At 39.9% G+C, this 19,490-nt stretch overlaps 1 protein-coding gene across 1 annotated transcript in view; it reads right to left on the bottom strand.

Moving 5' to 3' along the window:
* Window positions 1–19,490, bottom strand: part of myo7ab (myosin VIIAb) — a 117,429-nt gene that overhangs the window by 51,007 nt on the left and 46,932 nt on the right. The window contains exons 9-22 of the mRNA XM_034177677.1: window positions 16,698–16,811; window positions 15,274–15,427; window positions 14,527–14,603; window positions 14,065–14,184; window positions 13,685–13,827; window positions 10,976–11,186; window positions 10,725–10,860; window positions 9,496–9,602; window positions 5,208–5,345; window positions 4,571–4,729; window positions 2,720–2,812; window positions 2,465–2,559; window positions 2,270–2,354; window positions 1,896–2,114 (exon numbers count right to left, since the gene is read on the bottom strand). Coding sequence (XP_034033568.1) covers window positions 1,896–2,114; window positions 2,270–2,354; window positions 2,465–2,559; window positions 2,720–2,812; window positions 4,571–4,729; window positions 5,208–5,345; window positions 9,496–9,602; window positions 10,725–10,860; window positions 10,976–11,186; window positions 13,685–13,827; window positions 14,065–14,184; window positions 14,527–14,603; window positions 15,274–15,427; window positions 16,698–16,811 — 1,851 coding nt within the window. The remainder of the gene's footprint in view (window positions 1–1,895; window positions 2,115–2,269; window positions 2,355–2,464; window positions 2,560–2,719; window positions 2,813–4,570; window positions 4,730–5,207; window positions 5,346–9,495; window positions 9,603–10,724; window positions 10,861–10,975; window positions 11,187–13,684; window positions 13,828–14,064; window positions 14,185–14,526; window positions 14,604–15,273; window positions 15,428–16,697; window positions 16,812–19,490) is intronic.

Below are 19,490 nucleotides of genomic sequence, written 5' to 3'. Positions count from 1 at the left end.
TTTCAAATGGCAACTTTCTGGCTTTAAGAAACACTATAAGAAGTCAAGAAAAAAAAATTGTGGCAGTCAGTAATGGGTACTTTTTTAGACCAAGCAGAGGGAAAAAAATATGGACTCACTCAATTCTGAGGAATAAATTATGGAATCACCCTGTAAATTTTCATCCCCAAAACTAACACCTGCATCAAATCAGATCTGCTCCTTAGTCTGCATCTAAAGGAGTGATCACACCTTGGAGAGCTGTTGCACCAAGTGGACTGACATGAATCATGACTCCAACACGAGAGATGTCAATTGAAACAATGGAGAGGATTATCAAACTCTTAAAAGAGGGTAAATCATCATGCAATGTTGCAAAAGATGTTGGTTGTTCCCAGTCAGCTGTGTCTAAACTGTGGACCAAATACAAACAACATGGGAAGGTTGTTAAAGGCAAACATACTGGTAGACCAAGGAAGACATCAAAGCGTCAAGACAGAAAACGAAAGACATCATTAACACCTAAACAGAAAAAAACAAGGTTACAATGGGCTAAGGAAAAGCAATCGTGGACTGTGGATGACTGGATGAAAGTCATATTCAGTGATGAATCTCGAATCTACATTGGGCAAGGTGATGACGCTGGAACTTTTGTTTGGTGCCGTTCCCATGAGATTTATAAAGATGAATGCCTGAAGAGAACATGTAAATTTCCAGTCATTGATATGGGGCTGCATGTCAGGTAAAGGCACTGGGGAGATGGCTGTCATTACATCATCAATAAATGCACAAGTTTGTTGATATTTTGGACACTTTTCTTATCCCATCAATTGAAAGGATGTTTGGGGATGATGAAATCATTTTTCAAGATGATAATGCATCTTGCCAGAGCAAAAACTGTGAAAACATTCCTTGCAAAAAGACACATAGGGTCAATGTCATGGCCTGCAAATAGTCCGGATCTTAATCCAATTGAAAATCTTTGGTGGAAGTTGAAGAAAATGGTCCATGACAAGGCTCCAACCTGCAAAGCTGATCTGGCAACAGCAATCAGAGAAAGTTGGAGCCAGATTGATGAAGAGTACTGTTTGTCACTCATTAAGTCCATGCCTCAGAGACTGCAAGCTGTTATAAAAGCCAGAGGTGGTGCAACAAAATACTAGTGATGTGTTGGAGCGTTCTTTTGTTTTTCATGATTCCATAATTTTTTTCCTCAGAATTGAGTGATTCCATATTTTTTTCCCTCTGCTTGGTCTAAAAAAGTAACCGTTACTGACTGCCACAATTTTTTTTCCTGATTTCTTATAGTGTTTCTTAAAGCCAGAAAGTTGCCATTTGAAATGACTTTAGTTTTGTGTCATGTCTGTGATCTGCTTTTTTTCTACAAAATTAAACAACTGAATGAACATCCTCCAAGGCCGGTGATTCCATAATTTTTGCCAGGGGTTGTAGATCTTGCCTGACAGTCTTACAAGGCTTCTCAGTGGTCTCTGCTTGGGGCAAGCCTGGATCCATAGTGACCCGTAATATTTACTTGCAAATCTAGTACAATTCTGTTTTTTTTTTCTATTCTACTGTACATTGTGTCCTGAGTTCGCCCATGTCACGGGGATTGTGTTTCTCCTCCTTTCCTGCTGGCTTGTTAGCTGGGAGAAGCGGTGTGACGAGCATACGGTGTGTCCGGTGTTCAGGAGGCAGAAAAACTACATACATGGTCATGTTAAGTGACTGCAGAAGATCATCACTCGACTTTCTGCACGACTGCAACAGTAATTAAGGCGCAACGCATTTAAGACAAATCCCGTCGTACTCAAACAGCTCTGGTCATGTGGTCACTGCCTTCAACACCAGCACTCGACTCTTTCTGGCAGGTCAACATGATGTAAGTGACAGTAGTAAACGTAATAATTCGTTACCTCTGCCCTCAGCCTCTGGCAGATACGTCTGCCAATCATCCCCCTGGTGTAAGCTTGGATGGTCAACACGGCACGAAGACGCCGCCAAAAGGTCTGCCGGATCAGATATCCACGGCAGCGCGCCTGAACAAGGGTGATACGAAGGCGAGTCATCCGGTAGCTCCTGTAGTGTTTCCTGGACCTGTAGACTGCCTGGAGGCGCACGAAGCCCGACTGCATCTGAAGGAGCAGAGAAAAAGACCCAATTTTTATCCAGCTGACATCAGAAGATTCACAAACGCAGCTAAAAATAAAACAAATTATTAAAAAATTTTATAAAATCACAGTGTAATTGTAAAAGATGAAATGGCACCCAGAAAGTATCAAGGACTCACAGTGTGGTAGTTTTTCCTGCAGCGATAACCCCTCCAAATCTTCTGGATAAACGTTACAGCGTTTCTTAGTCTGAGGAAATACGTCCTGAGAAGACCGATGGAAGGAGACAGAAGTGAGACGTCAACTCCGATAAACAAATTTATCCTCATGAGGGACACAAATCAAAAGCAGGAGAAAGCTCCAAAGTTCCAGACCTCTCTCTATGTCCTCGTACAATCTTCTGGATGAGAATGACTTTGTCGGTGATGGCTTTGTCCCGCTCGATCTCCAGCTGCATGTCATGATGGTCCTGATGACAAACATTTTGTCTCATTTATCATCAATCAAAACGACAAGATTGTGGTGATTTCTCACTGAATACCAACTTAAACTTTTCTCATCATCAAATGAAGAACCCAGAAAGTTTCATCGATTATCTCATGGAGCCATTTTTTTCTGACAACACCAACCTTCAGAAAAATCTTGGTCTTTCCAATCTGCCAGTCGTCATGCTTGCCCAGTCGGTGTTGGACAATCTGCTGGCTGGTCCCTCGTAGGTCTTCCTGGATGGATGATGGCATATCAAGACATTTTAATTGATGTAGTTAAGGCTGTGTATATAATTCCTCTCTGTCTCCTGGTGGATTTCACAATGGTCCTGACCAAGTCATCAACTGCACACTGTCTACTTAATTTAACCCCTTAACGCCCAAATTTATATAGCTGTATATAAAAAAATGTTTTGTGTGTGTTTTTGCCTTTAAGTAGATGGTAAATAATATTGAGATTATTAATTTCACTTTTGCACAAAAACTAGATAGTAATATTGGGTATTCTGGTAATGACTATGTTATAATGTTATAATAATAATGATGGTATGTTGCAAATTTGCGACAACGGGCATACAGGTCAATTTGGTAAGTTGCACATTTGAGTCAGAGATTGTAGCATATATGCGACGATGGGCGTTAAGGGGTTAAGGTCTTAGAGAAATGGGAGCTGATGCTTCAGGATTGTGAAGAAACTGAGCACAGGGACCCTCCCTGCTGCAACCTACTCTAGAACACAGTCCTCTCTGAAAGTATAGAAAACAACAAGACCAATTCATTTGTTTTTGCTATAAACTGAAGACATTTAGGTTTGAGATCAAAACCTGAAAATGAGAACACCATTTAGAATGTCAGCTTCTATCTTGTCATGTTAAACAACATAGAATAGAGTACCTCATATGTCTGAGATGATGTGTATGTGGCTGTTCCCAGGTCAAAGTTTGAAAACTAAATCTGAGTAAAAGTTTGCTGCTGTTGTGCAAAATTGGAAGGAAGAGATGAAAACTGAAATGCTTCAGAGTGGATCTGCATGTTGATTTGGAGCACGTTTTATGCAGGATTCCCTTCCTGACACAACTCCACATTACATGGAGATATGGGCAGGGGTGGGGTTTGAAGTTTGATCCGGGAACCTTCTGCACTGAAACCAAGCACACTAACCACTCGACCACAACCCCTGCCCTCATAAAAACAGTAAAATACCCCATAAAAACTGAAAGGCTATAAAAACTGTCACATGATTTGTTAAAACATGTATGTAACAGGATTTGTAACAAGTGTAAAAGTCGATCTTAAAGTATTTAAAAACTTTCTTTGTCCTTTAATCTCTCTACACACCATAGTGGTATTTATGACCAAGTCCAAAAATTTCACTAAGCTTGATTAAAATACATTTAATAAATCTGTTGTAAAAATAAATCTTTGTAAAAATAGCAAAAGATTGTGAAAACTGAGGAATGTTTTGTCAAGGTTGTAAACACTGCAAAAACAGTAAAAAGGCTTTGTAAAATGTGTAAAAGGCTTTGTAAAAATGGCAAAAGAATATAAAAACTGACGGAGGTGTCAAAGTTGAAAGAACTGTGTAAAACTGGTAAAAAGGCTTTGTAAAAATGATGAAGCATGGTAAAACCTTTGAAATGTTTTGTCAAAGCTGTAATCACTTTGTAAAAATCCTAAAACTAAAAACTGCTATGCTCATAAAAGCTGCAAACAATAAAATCTGTAAAATAATTTGTAAAAACATAACAGGCTTTGTAGACTCTACAAAAGGGCTGTGATTTCTTAAAAAAAAAACACTTTCCAAATACTAAAAAAATAAAAACTGAAATATCTGTAAAAGGTGCAAACACTGTAAAAATCTGTAAAAGGCTTTAATGGTTGTAAAAAATTGTAAAAGACTTTGTAAAACTTTACAGGCTGTAAAAGGATTTTACAAGTTGTTAATGTTTGTATAAAGAATTAAAAGATAACACTCTGTGTGTGCTGTTTGACCTGAAGATGGGCGGGTTTAATGCCAGGCATCAAGACTCTATAACGATCCACAAACTCAGCAAAGGTGTATCGGATTGGATAACCGGCCCGCCTAATCCGGATGGTCTCCATCATACCAGAATAGCGCAGCTGACGAATACAGAGCTCCCTGTCAAATAACTAAAAACACAGAACAGACCATGTGACACATAAATACAACAAAATGTCCTTTCCAAGGATTTACAGCATTCATTTAATGTCAGACAAGAAAAGAGAGAAAGGTGAAAAAAATCAGACAGACAATGATGAACAATATCAGAATATTTCAGGACAGTTGCAGTTAAATAAAGTGCAGTCGCAACTTCTGAATCACTTTGTAATGAAGGATTGTTAAAGTATAAGGATTAGGGCACCTTTGTTTCAACCAGTTGTTACTCTGTCTGTACATGGCAAAAATCCTCACGTACTAATGACACTTTACCAGGGTTACCGAGTAAATGTCTTCACATTTCCCTCAATCGATTGACTGATTTTAGTTTTATTTTTGTTTATACATTGTTTTCTTAACACTTGACCAACTGAACAGTTACAGTGAGGTTCTGTATCATAAAATAAATAAAGACTACCTCTTCCAAAAACGTTACTGAAGCTCACTCACCAAGGGTTTTTTCATCTCGTTGGGTTTAATACAGCGAACAAAGAAAGGCTGACACACACTGAGCGTCTTCATCAGCATCTCCAGGGAGCGTTTGAACTGGCTGCTGAGAGTTGGAGATCGTTTCCTGGTCTCGACACCCTTAAAACACAGAAACACAAATGTGGAAGTTCAGCACAAATGGTAAACTTTGTGTCATCAGTACAAAGTATTTGTGATTTATACAAAAACTTTTTAACTGTACGTCCCTTCAAATTGGCGGGACCAATGTGGCCTAAACCATCATTTAAAAACATCTAAGGTCACAAGTGCAAATTTAAAATATTAAGTCAAACCAAAGCAACCGCATGTTTCCTGATGAACACAAAACAGTTTCTAACATCGGGCTCATACTAAAATGTCACAGTTGGCTCCAATATGGAGGTCATGTTTTTCACACATTGTTTAATTACAGGATCAGACAAATAAAAAATAAATAAATCTTGATTAAACTGATTGATTTTCAACAAATTTAGTAAAAAGGATTGGTCTAATCTGGAAGGTCAATTAATTTTGTGGCAACTCTGAATAAAGGAGAAGGACCAAAACATTCCAAATTATTTATGTACCATCACAGGATGGCTCAAGTTAGTGACTCAACAGATTTATTAAATGTATTTTAATCAAGTTTAGTGAAATTTTTGGACTTGGTCATAAATACCACTATGGTGTGTAGAGAGATTAAAGGACAAAGAAAATTTTTAAATACTTTAAGATTGTAAAACATGCCTTATAAGACCAGTTCTCCTCAGGAATTCGTGTAAAAATATGGGTCTGAAAAATAACTAATGGGACATGCATTATTATACGAATAATGTATGTTTATGGTAGGAATACGTGCATGAGTTGAAAGATGGAATGTTCCATTCAACCAGGCTTTCAACAAATGAAAATATTCTTTCAATTGCACAAATGGAAAACATTTCATTTTGTTTTATATGACACCTAAAGAGATCGAAGTTTTTCATATCACGGACGTATTTTTATGAAAAGACAGTGCAATCATTTGATGGAGCAAAACGTATGGAACCAACACAAAAAATATGTAAATCATACAATGGACTATTTTTCTATACAATGGGAGAAATAATGTCATGTGGCATACAATCTGCCAAATGACAAGGATCTACTTATTTATTATATGAAGCATTCTGTCAAAGTAATTCAAATATTTTGTCATATGATGTATTCCCTACATGTACTTTATATAACAACATATAGATAGTAGTAACTTTTTAAAGCAACATAATATATGTGAAATTTCTTTGTCAAGCAAATAAAGGGGATAAAATGGTTTGAAAGATAATAATTGGCTAATTTTGTGATTGCTGGTTTTCTGATGATGATGAAATTTACACATAGTGGATGACAACACAAACAAACATTGTCACTGCTGTACACAACAAACAGACAACAACAGCCAGACCAAAATCTCTGACACGTTTCACGAATACAGTTGTATGTAAAACTTTGGACACCTTTATAAATCACTGGTTGTCTGGATCAGCAATTTCAGTTAAATATATCATATAGCAGACAAACGCAGCGATACTTGAGAAGTGAAATGAAGTTTATAGGATTTACAGAAAGTGTGCAATAATTCTTTAAACAAAATTAGGCAGGTGCATAAATTTGGGCACCCCAACAGAAAAAAATACATCAATATTTAGTAGATCCTCCTTTTGCAGAAAAAACTGCCTCTAATTGCTTCCTATAGCTTCCAATGAGAGTCTGGATTCTGGTTGAAGGTATTTTGGACCATTCTTCTTTACAAAACATCTCAGGTTTGTTGGTTTCCGAGCATGGACAGCCTGCTTAAAATCACACCACAGATTTTCAATAATCAGGTCTGGGGACTGAGATGGCCATTCCAGAACGTTGTACTTGTTCCTCTGCATGAATGCCTTAGTAGATTTTGAGCAGTGTTTAGGGTCATTGTGTTGCTGAAAGATCCAGCCCCGGTGCAACTTCAACTTTGTCACAGATTCTTGACAATGTTCTCAAGAATCTGCTGACATTGACTGGAATCCATGTGCCCCTCAACTTTAACAAGATTCCCAGCACCTGCACTGGCCACACAGCCCCACTGCATGATGGAACCACCTCCAAATTTGACGGTAGGTAGCAACTGTTTTTCTTGGGATGCTGTGTTCTTTTCAGCCATCTATACCTCCCCTTGTTATGTCCAAGTAACTCAATTTTAGTTTCATCAGTCCACAGCACCTTATTCCAAAATGAAGATGGCTTGTCTAAATGTGCTTTAGCATACCTCAAGTGACTGTTTGTGTCGTGTACGCAGAAAAGGCTTCCTCTGCATTACAGCATCATACAGCATCTCTTTGTGCAAAGTGTGCTGTATAGTTGAACGATGCACAGAGACACTATACACAGCAAGATCATGTTGTAGGTCTTTGGAGCAGGTCTGTTTGTTGACTATGACTGTTCTCACCATCCTTCGCTTCAGCTTATCTGAGATTTTTCTTGGCCTGCCACTTCAGGCCTTAACTAGTACTGTGCCTGCGGGCTTCCATTTCCTCACTATGTTCCTCACAGCGGAAACTGACAGCTGAAATCTCTGAGATAGCGTTTTGTATCCTTCCCCTAAACCATGATGCTGAACAATGTTTGTTTTCAGGTTATTTGAGAGTTGTTTAGAGGCTCCCATGTTGCAACTCATTAGAAGAGATGCAAAGAGGAGAAACATTTGTAAATGGCCACCTTAAATACCCTTTCTCATGATTGGATTCACCTGTGTAAGGAGGTCAAGGGTCAATGAGCTTACCAAACCAATTTTTTGTTCTAATAATTAGTACTAAATATAATCAAATCAATAAAATGACAAGGGTGCCTAAATTTATGCACCTGCCTAATTTTGTTTAAAGAATTATTGCACACTGTCTGTAAAAACTAGAAACTTCATTTCACTTCTCAAATATCACTGTGTTCATCTGCTAGATGATATATTTAACTGAAATTTCTGATCCAGACAACCAATGATTTATAAAGAAAAATCATGAAAATTATCAAGGGTGCCCAAACTTTTGCATACAACTGTAAAACAACAGAGTAAGATAGTCATTCTCTGAATGTTTTATCAAAGCTAACTTCCACAATTTGGGAAAAATAAACAGATGAAAAGTCAGAATTTTCATTTATTAATTCAAAATTTTGCGAATTATATGATTTTTTTTTTTGTAAAGAGTTATATTTAAGACCTGGTAGTAAAATAATTTAATTTCAGACAGTTTAAGACTCTGCTTTAGCAGTGTATAAAACAATGCACAAATGTCACCAGAAGGTGACCCACAGAGGAATTTGACATCAAACTGACATCTGTCATTCATCTGTCAGTTTGTGGACACACAGATGGGATGTTCGTCTATTGTTCAGGGAGAAGGTGCATCAGAGAGTTTGCTTTTGGTCTGTAAATGTCTCCAGATCAACATTTTCCCTTTTGGTTGCTCCAAAAACAGCTTTAGGAAAAACAGACGTTTGAAGGAGGGAGAAGCTGCTAGCTGTAGTTGGGACGTTTGGACTGATAGGTGGGACGTTTGGACTGACGGGTGGGACCTTTGGACTGATGGGTGCCGGGTGATTCAAACACAGGCTGCATGAAGCTAAAGGTTGTTACCTTGGGGATAGGGGTGCTGGGCCGCTGATAGCCACACAGAAACTGATGTCAAGGAAAAGAAGACAAGACAAGAAGATTGAGAGCAGGTTGGTTGTGTCTGTGTTAAAAGCCAAAACCAAGAGGAGAAAAGCTAAATGGAGGTAAAAGTCAGCAGAGTCATTACACAACACTTCCAAAGCTACAACAGAAGCTATAAAGGCATTCCACCGTCATGAGAACAGAATTAAGGAAAAAAAAACAAAAAAACTTTTACAATTCATGGAAAAAGTCATTTCAACCATGGAGGTTACAATCTCCCCAGATTTTAATGGTGGGCCACACGAGTCATATAGGATTCAGGCTACCATCATGGAGATCTGGGTTCCTTTCCCAGTCATGCTACCTGTGTTCTTGAAGATGTATATTCTGATGATATGTGGCTCAAACAGACGCCAGCATCATGAAGTCCAAAAAAATTGAACCATAAATTTTTGCCTTTTAACTGCAGACGTTTTTTTCCTGAAATACAAGTACAGGATGCTTTCACACAGATCTAAATGCTGTAGTTAAAGAAGTGAGCTTTTATTTCGGTTACACTTTAGAAAATAAATAAATAAATAAATAAATTTGACTTGGTCTCACCATGGCGACGTCCGACTGGAAGATCTGCTTGATGAATTTGTTCTTGGACGAGTGAACGAGTTGAATAATATCAGTGTGGAGACTATCTCGATTTTTCTCCAGGAAACCTGAAAAAGAAGGTATGAGAATTGCGGAGAGTATGATCCCTCAAAAGTGCAGCGCTAGCTTGCTAAACAACATTCCTGATGCTAACTGGAAAGGAGATCAAAGAAATCCGGGGACTTTAGTTTCATGATGATTGCTCAAGTCATTTTCGAGGTAAAAGCAACTACTTTGGTGTCTTGTTTCATGGACATTTTTGGGTCAAGGTCAAAGAGATTTCTCTCTTTCTCTCTCTCTCTCGCTCTCTCATTCTGTCTCTCCTCCTTCAGTCTTTGCTTTTGGTTTCTCAGGCAGATCCACATTGATTGAAAGTGCCAGAAAAAGTAAAAAAAAGAAAAATAAAACCCCACAAACACTTTTGTCAATGTGCATTATGGTGTTTTATAGAGCTCAACCAATACAGATTTTTTTCAGGGTCAATACAATAACTGATATGGAGAGTTTAAAAAAAAAATACAATACCAATATATTTGCCAATATACATATAAAAAATTTAAATGATTCCTAAAATTTTCTTAGCTACCCCTTATAACAAATAAATGCAACTGATGTTCCTTGTGAGTTGGTAGAACTCAGTAGAAAAGTGCCTAATGTGACCAAGGGGTGATGGGGGTCATGGCCACGCTTGACAGGACTGCAAACACCATAATTGGAGTGCCCTCTGCTGGACTATGCAAAGCATTTGTTTTTTTTTTGTTTTGTTTTTTGGTAAAATATATTTTCATATCAGGGAAAATAATGATGATACCAATTTGTTAATATTACTGGCCGATATTATCAACAAAGAGATATATCAGTTGGGCTCTTGTGTTTTACCAACTTGCACATTAATTTGGTGTGAAGGTTGGAACAAACAGGATAGAAACTATGACAACTTAGGGCTGATGTGTAAAACGAGGACAGCACATTTTGGTCTCGATATCATGGTAGAAACTGCAGACTGGTAGAATCAGAGTTTCTGACACAACATATTTACAAAAAAAAAAAAAAAAAAAATTCAACAATGCAAAATTCAGTTTTTGTGGCACTGGTGGATTCAAGTTGCTTTGTGCCTGTTTCCTTTCACTTGACACTCAGAAGTGTTTTGTTTGAGATCCCGTTGACCGTAATGCAGAAGATAAACACACCTCTGGTCTCGTATTGCACCACACCAGCAAAGTGTTGGATACCAAACTGGGTTTGATAGCTGTTTTTCGGTGGGATGTAGTTGTCGTTGAACTTGTGCTGCAGATTGAGTTTATACAACATTGTAGCATCGGTTCCCTGAGAAGAGACAAAGAACAGGTGTCATGGTCCAACCGTTTGGAGCTGCGCATGGTCCTTCCTGATCTGCACAAACATGTCAGGAGCTCTGATTTGCTTCTTGCTGATACAGAACCTTCGGGAACTTGCTCTCCTCGTCGATGAGAGCGATGATGTTCAAGGGTTTGTTGGCGATCATGTCCAGTGCATCCTGGTTGTCAGTAAACTCAATGTGCTGCCAGCTGATGTCTTCCAGGTTATACTCCTCCTGTTCCAGTTTGAAGACATGACGAACGAAGAACTGCTGCAAGTTCTCATTCGCAAAGTTGATGCAGAGCTGCTCAAAACTACAAGAAAGCGGAAAATAGACATGTGAGGACTAAAACTAATGATCGTTTCTATCACAGATCAATCATCCCAAAGCTGACGTCTTCTTTATGACGTCTTCTTTCTGCTGGTTCTGCTGGAGGTTTCTTCCTGTTGAAAGGGAGTTTTTCCTTCCCACTGTCGCCAAGTGCTTGCTCATAGGGGGTCGTTTTGACCGTTGGGGTTTTTCTGTAATTATTGTATGGCTTTTGCCTTACAGTATAAAGCACCTTGGGGCAACTGTTTGTTGTGATTTGGCACTATATAAATAAAACTGATTTGATTTGATTTATCCGATCAACAACCAAAACTAAACATATTAATGTTTATGAACGTGATTTTCTGAGCTTCTTTGATGGGAGTATTGAGGGTAGCAGAAAGTAGATACTCAGGCTTCTTCTAGTGTTCTAGGAAAGCATTTGGGATGTTACGTCACTAAACAGGGTGAAATTACAGATTTGCGCAAAAGTTGAGCGACATTTTCATAATGTCGACAGAAAACAACTGCAAGTTGACAGTGTTTCCATCAACTGATTGAATGTCACTGCTGGTCATTTCAACAAATCTCTCGTGAGAACTGTAATTACAAAAGTGATCACGAAGGATTGTTAAGCCCCGCTAAATATTTCCATTTTGCTATAGTGGTTTATTTTACCTAATATTGATGTAACGTAATGTCTAATGTTTAACAAGTTGTCCGTCTCTTATTTCATCCCCATGTACTGCGCCATGTATTTTAGAACATTCCACTTAAACTGTCTATTTTCATCTTCATGAAACCAAACAGCTCGAATGTAGTTTGTCTAAGTGGTGTTGCTGTACCTCGCTGCCCAAGATGGCCAACCATCTTACGCGCTGACTAGGTCCGGCATTTAATTTAATTTATTTTCAGTTATATAGCTCCAAATCACAACAAAGTTGCCTCAAGATGCTTCACACAAGTTCTAACCTTACCAACCTCCAGAGCAAGAACACAGGTGACAGTGGTAAGAAAAAACTCCCTCTGATGATACTGAGGAAGAAACCTCAAGCAGACCAGACTCAAAGGGGCGACCCTCTGCTTGGGCCATGCTACCGACACAATTGACAAAACAATTTACAAAATGAATATACAGGAAATTTTGCTGGTGCACAGACAGGAGGGTTGCAGAAGTAGACACCACACCCATCTGTGGATGGAGCTGCACCTTAAACAGAGAGAGAGAGAGAAAAAAAACAGAATTAGGCATCAGAAAGACAACAAATAGAGTATAATTTGTCAGCATTAAACGACAAGAAAAACAGAAGAAATACTAAGGTGATCACCGGCCACTAGCCCTAAGCTTCACTAAAAGACCCAGAATTTAGATAATGTTGCGGCCGCGGCTGCTCCGTTTACTAATAAAATGAATTTAAAAGGGTAAAAAGCATAATAACATACTATGTCAGTATGCTAGCCATACAAAAGGGAAAATAAGTGCGTCTTAAGTCTTGAAAGTCTGTACAGAATCTGACTGTTTTACTGATGCAGGGAGATCATTCCCAGAACAGGGGCACGATAAGAGAAAGCTCTGTGACCCACAGACTTTTTATTCACCCTAGGGACACAAAGTAGTCCTGCACCCTGAGAACACGGAGCCCGGGGCGGTACGTAGGGTTTAAGTAGGTCAGGTAGGAAAGGAGCTGCCAGTCCGTGAACAATTTTATAGACCAGTAGCAGAACCTTAAAATCGGATCTCACAGGGACAGGAAGCCAGTGAAGAGATGCCAAAATGGGTGTAATGTGGTCAAACTTTCTGCTTCCTGTCAAAAGTCTAAAAGTCAAGTCGGAAAGTGGTATAAATTGGATACTGTGCCAATCGGATAATGTGCGACATACTTTACAATGCCATGTGACCTGTAATAGCAGAAAAAGAGTGAAGAAAAAAAATCTTTTTTGCAACATTCAAGAGTTTTTTCCAAATAAGTGTTTATATTAAGCTAATTTTCAATCCGCTACTTCAATTTGGAAGATAACAGAACTAAGCCTACCGACTCTGACCCAGGACCTGGTTTGTCAGATTTCGAGTTTGCCTATGGGATCTGTTGTCAGTGTGCTAGCTCAGGGACTGGGGCGACCGATGTCGTGATTTTGTATCATGTGAATAAGTAGAATTGAACTGAATAGTTGGAGACTGATCTTAAAAACACACTTTCGCCTCTCGAGTGCTGAGTTGGCTTGCCTGGGATTTGTGGTTAACTCTGGGACTGGTGATGCTGAATGTTGTGACCGTATCATGTTTACCTGAACTGCCCTGACCACTTTTAAAACTGTGATGGTAATGCCTCTGGGCTATTGAAAAACTAGAAGAAGATCTAAGTCCTATAGAGGCCTTGAGGTGCTTTAGTGCTGGTGCTCATCTCTGAATTCTGTAGCTTGAAGCAGATGAACGGGTGAATATGAGGCATCATTGTAAAGCGTTTTAAGTGCCTGTTTCATAAATCCAGTGGTGTAAATAACCTGTTAACAATGAAGTTCTCAAAGCCAAAGATGTCCAGCAGACCAATTGATCTGCGGATGGCGTTGGTTTGACAGGACGGCAGTCTGTATATGGCTGCATTGATCTTATCCACAATCCAGACAAAGAGCCGTCCGTAGATCCCCTAGAAAACCAAAGAGACACAACGTTCATGTCAAAGGCGGGAATGAAGCTGAGGGCCCCAAAGACTAAATGGCACCTTGCTCATGGTCACCACAGTAAATCCGGGTTCCAGCGGGTTTAGTTTGTCAACCATAAATGCTTTAGAAAGAATTTAACACTGCATCAAAACCATGTCTTGTCGGCAACATTCTCAGAATCCCACAGCGTGTGAGCTTTAACAGCTGCAACACCTCAGTACCTTGACGAAGGCGTCCCGGACGTCCAGGCCTTGTTGGACGCTGAGAGGCGTGGTCACACTTTCACCGCATGTGATCAGGGTTCGTGTGGTCAAACACACCATCACATCTTTCGGCTCCACCTACAGGACACAGATCAGAAAACAGGAAGAACACGGACAGGAAAGCACAATAACCACTCTGTGTTTCCACCAATTCTGCACCAGTGACTACAAGGGTACTCATGAGAGCGCAAAGTGGCCACAACACGCCCTTGATTAATGTTGACCGTTGATCTAAACCTTCTGGAACCAGTGCTCTCAGAATAAGCACATAGGACACGACCCAAAGGGATTCACACCATACTTTTATACTTTTAAATTTTTACGTTTCTTTATTTGGGCAACTGAGACCATCGAGTCGACGTCTCGTTGATGTCGGTGATTATTTTTACACGTGTAGAGCAGACACGTGTTCATACGCACCTCCATGAGTGCAGCAGCAGTACTCAGATCAGCTGATCTCACAACCACACAGGCATCCAGGTTGTCGTACGTACGAGCTGAAACGAGAAAGAACCGATCATTTTGCATCCTCCTGCATGTTAGCTCCACCCCTTTAACCCATCCAATCCCAAAAGGTTAATGCACATTTGACGACTAATGAGGAAATCCAGTGCAGTTTAGTTGGTTTTCAAGAAGTGTTATGAGGTCACTGATCACATGACCCGCTGTGAGATAGTCTGGTTCCACACAGAGAGCAAAGCAAACAAAATACTTGTGATAAAGTTTTCTGCAGCTGAACGTTTCAATTTCTGCAGCTATGAACCAAAACCATGAAACCAACAAACTCAGAACAACATCGACTTTGGACGCTCGGAAAAACTGAATCAGGAAAACATGCAGACGCCTGCTTGGATGCTTTAATGTGAGCACATTTTTCTTTTATGGCATCACTCATAATTGAAACCCAAAGTCCATCGTTGGTAGATGTCAGACAAAGTTAATACCAAGTCAGCTTCAAGACTGGGGACCGCGAATTTCAAGTGATTTCACATGGCTCACAACACTCAGTGACAAATGGATAGTGAGCCAGACACAAAGAGTCCAGGTAGCTTTGTGGGTTTTTTATGTTAGGCCTTATGGTGCCCGAGTTACCGGTTATGACATCAGCATGAAGTCCATTAACGACGGTCTCCAGACGCCTTGTAGTCTGGAGACCGTGTGACTCACCCTCGAAGCGCAGGTTTCCCATGTGCAGGATGGCGGCCAACAGCTTGGAAATCTCCCAGTTTTCTGTGTCGGTGAACATGAGGACCTTCATGGCTGAAAGGATGCTGGAGTAATCGTTCAGGTCATCGCAGCCGTCACAGTCTGTACAGGAACCCTGAGCGGTGAAACCAAAACTGATTGGCACTCATCCTGGATAAATTCTAACAGCTTCTATTGCGATTTTTCCAGCATTAATGTTCAAAATCTAAATAAATAAAAGAGCAAGAAATTGTACTTTTGTTGAAAATGAAACCCAAAGGAGACGTTGCTGTTGGCGAATTCAACGTTATTTCACACGGCTGGTTTCAAGAGCTTTCACACGTATCAAAAAGGTTTTTTTTCTGAAATTCATTATTCTGTTCACTATAGTTAGTTTTTATTGTTGTTATTATTATTATTATTATTATTATTTTGGCTAACGAGCATCTACAGGTTTGTGAAGTTCGTGGTAAGATTCTCATTACAAAGAAAGACCCAGAATCGTATCAGGTGACGAACATGGTGGAGTTTGGACAATTTAACCAGCCAGTTTCTTCTGATCCACAGATCGCCCTAACGCTAAAACATTTACTCAATTTATTTACTTCCACTACAGATTTGTTCTTTTTACTACTTAATGAGGTCCTCCAACTTAACAGGAAAATCATGTGTTCATTATTAATGATAACTATAATAAAAGCACTAAATTGAATAAACTCCAGTAATAAAACACACACACACCTTCAACTGTTTACTCCAATTAAGGGTCATGGGGGGGCTGGGGGGGGGCTGAAGCCTATCCCAGCAGTCACAGTCACATTTTATTAAATGCTAGTAATAAAATAAGCAATGTGAAAATTAAAACGCAAATGACAACAATGCACAAATATCCCAAATTAAAGAACTGATAAAACAGATTAAAAAAAAGGGGTGCGACTTATACTCCAGCACAACATGTGTTGTACTGAGTTTTTCCTCCCCTTTAACAGACTGTTTTTTTTTTTGACAGGTGTGACTTACACTTGGAAAATACAGTATTAATGATTCTGAAAACTGACTGTTCATCACATAATTTATCCAGAAAAAAAAATCTAAATTGTGATTTGATAAATCTTAACATATTTGCTTGGTTTCTGTTTTATTTCAAATTAAACTGGTTTTCAAGAACACAAACATCAAAAACAACAGAATGATTACAACAACATTTAAACTATATTAAAGACCAAATACAACCAGTCCCGAACGGCCAAGTGGGCTTCAACCAGACAACCACTGCCCCACCGTGCAGTGGTTGTATTGTGTACATAAAATGTAAAGTTCCTCTTAAAAACAGCTGAATAATCTAGAATAGTTTCACAGATTCATCACAGAATCATAACAGGTGTCGCCTTCGTCCACAGACCCACCATGGTGAGGTAGGCGTAGTCTCCAGCCACGCCCAGGCCCAGTCTGACCTTCAGCTCCGGAGCCATGCCCTTCAACATGCAGTAGAAAATATGGTAGTTCCTCTCATCCGGAGCCTAGACTCAGGACAACAAAAAAGTTAATAAATAGTCACTAAAAAGTCACTTCAATCACTGATTTGTCATTTACGATCGGAATGAATTATTAATTCATTTTTTAACTTTGAATGATTATTTATCACTAAATAATTTACTACGTGAAATATAAATATAACAAAAACCTGATGTAGCATTTCATAAACTGACTTACTGGTGAAGCCTCATCAAATAACCCATAGCTTGTTCATGTTCATTTACTAAAAGGCTGTCGTGTGAAGCTAATCGTACACGAGTATCTAGTCTCACAAAAGTTAAGTGACATTTTTCATAATGTTGACAAAAAACACTTGCGAGTTGATGGCGTTTCCATCAACTGACTGAATGTCACTGCTGGTCATTTCAACAAATGTAAGGTAAAATTACTTCATACAATCACAAACTGATCACAGTACACAATCACATTATCACAACACACCAACACACACACCACAAGCTCACTTTCAAGCTAGCTAGCTAGTCAAGATAGCTCTCCCAGCAAAATCCAAACTGAACAAGCTGTTTAGCTTTCAAGCTAGCACAGACACTACACCAAGGTAACGTTAAGTAAATTACTTTATAAAATCTATGTATTTTTAAAGTGCAGTACAACAGGGCTCCAGACTAACTTTTTTCCAGTAAGAACTCTGTAGCCTCTTACTGAAAACTTTAGGAGCACAAGTAGAAAATTTAGGGGTGCAAACCATAAATCGCCCTGCAAAGTAATTATTCCCACTTTACCTCAGTTTAACTCTGTTACTTATAATAAACAATATAATAAATTAACTCTCTCTGCCGTTTCTGTTGGAAACAGTTAATATATTCAAATATCACATTTACATGTGAAAAACAAGAACTTGGAAAGTAAGACACGGGTTTTGAGGCATTGCACATTCTCCTGATATGAGTTACAGTTATTATTGAAGTAAAACGTTTAAATGAACCACCAACATTAGAAAACACTATTATCGATATTATTTCTAAACTGTTACACATTTCATATTTAGATGCAGATGAAGATTTCATGAGTTGTTATAAAACAGTTGATTTAATAAAGGTTCTATTTCATTCCTCCTGACCGCCAGAGGGTGGTGCTTTAGCACCTGGATAACTACATGTGCGCAGCACAGAGGTCGAGAATATATACCAACAAAGTCACGCCATTGAATGTGACCTGGGTGACGTCACTGGTTGTCTTTATATACCAGACACACCCAGCGCTCACTTCTTTTCTACATTCTCACATTCTTAGAGGTTGAGAACGCATTTAGCTGCGATTGCCGCGCTCGCTTGTAGCCTCGTAACCCACCTTCGGTTGGAGCTACGTGCACTCCACACGTCCTCCAGAGGCTGCGAGACACGGCTTCACCGTTTTTTGTATTCTTTGACGCCAGTCGTGTGTACATCTTCCTAAACGCCGGGTGCGCGCCTTTGCCGCTGCCCTGCTGGTATTTTCCTCTGTGCACATTAGCTGTGTTGTTTCGATGAAAGCTGGCTATTTGTTTAGTTGTGTCACTAACCCCGTTAACTACGTGGTAGTGTGTGTATCAGAACCAGCATAGTGTACTGTGTTGGGCTTGCCGTGAGTGTTTTCCACTCCTTGAAGTACTTCGTATGCACTGCCGCCATTTGCTAAGTTTAACAGCTCCGCTAGCAGCTAGTGTTGTCATAGTGTTGTCACTTAGCACTTGGGCTGTGAGTTTTTCGGCTGTGTGCATCGTGTTATTACTGTGGCTGTGAGTGTTTCACGCTCCGGGCCTTGTATTAGCTTTTACACTGTGAGTGTTTCACGCTCCGTGCCTCGTGCCGAGTCTGCGGCTGGACTGCTTCACGCCCCGTGCCTCGTGTCGACGGCTGTGAGTGCTTCACGCTCTGTGCCTCGTGTCGACGGCTGTGAGTGCTTCACGCTCCGTGCCTCGTGTTACTATTTACACTGCGTGTAATTCACGCTTTGTCTTTCCATTTGTAACCATCAGGGCTTGCGTTAGCCATCTGCACGCAGTCCACAATGTTGACAGGGCCTCTGTTGCATGGCTGTAGTACCTGTTTGGTTCCCTTGAGCCCAGATGATGGACATATGTTTTGCCCCTCGTGTCTTGGGATCGGACACCTGAGGGAAGCCCTGACTGGCGATGCCTGCCTTAATTGTGCCAGCATGCCACTGGCAGAGAGATCTGCTAGACTTGCGGCATTGGAAAGTGGAATATCTAGTGCGACTTTGGCCTCCAGCCCCAGGAAGGAACCAAAGTGCCGTAAACGCCCACATGCAGGAGCCCCTTCTGCTAAGAAGGTTACTCATGACCATGCTTGGGCGGAAAAGGTCGAAACATTGACTTCTGAGTTTGCTCAGATTAAGTCCTTGCTTCTGAATCTACAGCCTAGGGATGCAGTGACAGTTCCTGTTGTCCCTAATGAGGCTGATCAGACCAATGTAGTTACTCAGCAGGAGGAAGATGTCGTGTCTATTGCTGTAACTGATTCCTTGTACATGACAAGTGATATAAAATGTGTGGAGGATGAGGATGAGAGGGGTCTTTCTCCAAGCTATTCATTAGTGGGCTCTCATACCTCTGAGGCAGAGTCCATGCCGCAAACCGGACCTGGACTATCCTTTGTCAAGCAAGCTGTTCAGTTGGCTTTATCCAGGCTTGGGGTCGACAA

Source organism: Thalassophryne amazonica, chromosome 9 (assembly GCF_902500255.1).
Source record: "Thalassophryne amazonica chromosome 9, fThaAma1.1, whole genome shotgun sequence".
NCBI lineage: Eukaryota > Metazoa > Chordata > Actinopteri > Batrachoidiformes > Batrachoididae > Thalassophryne > Thalassophryne amazonica.
This window is presented reverse-complemented; position numbering and strand designations above follow the sequence as displayed.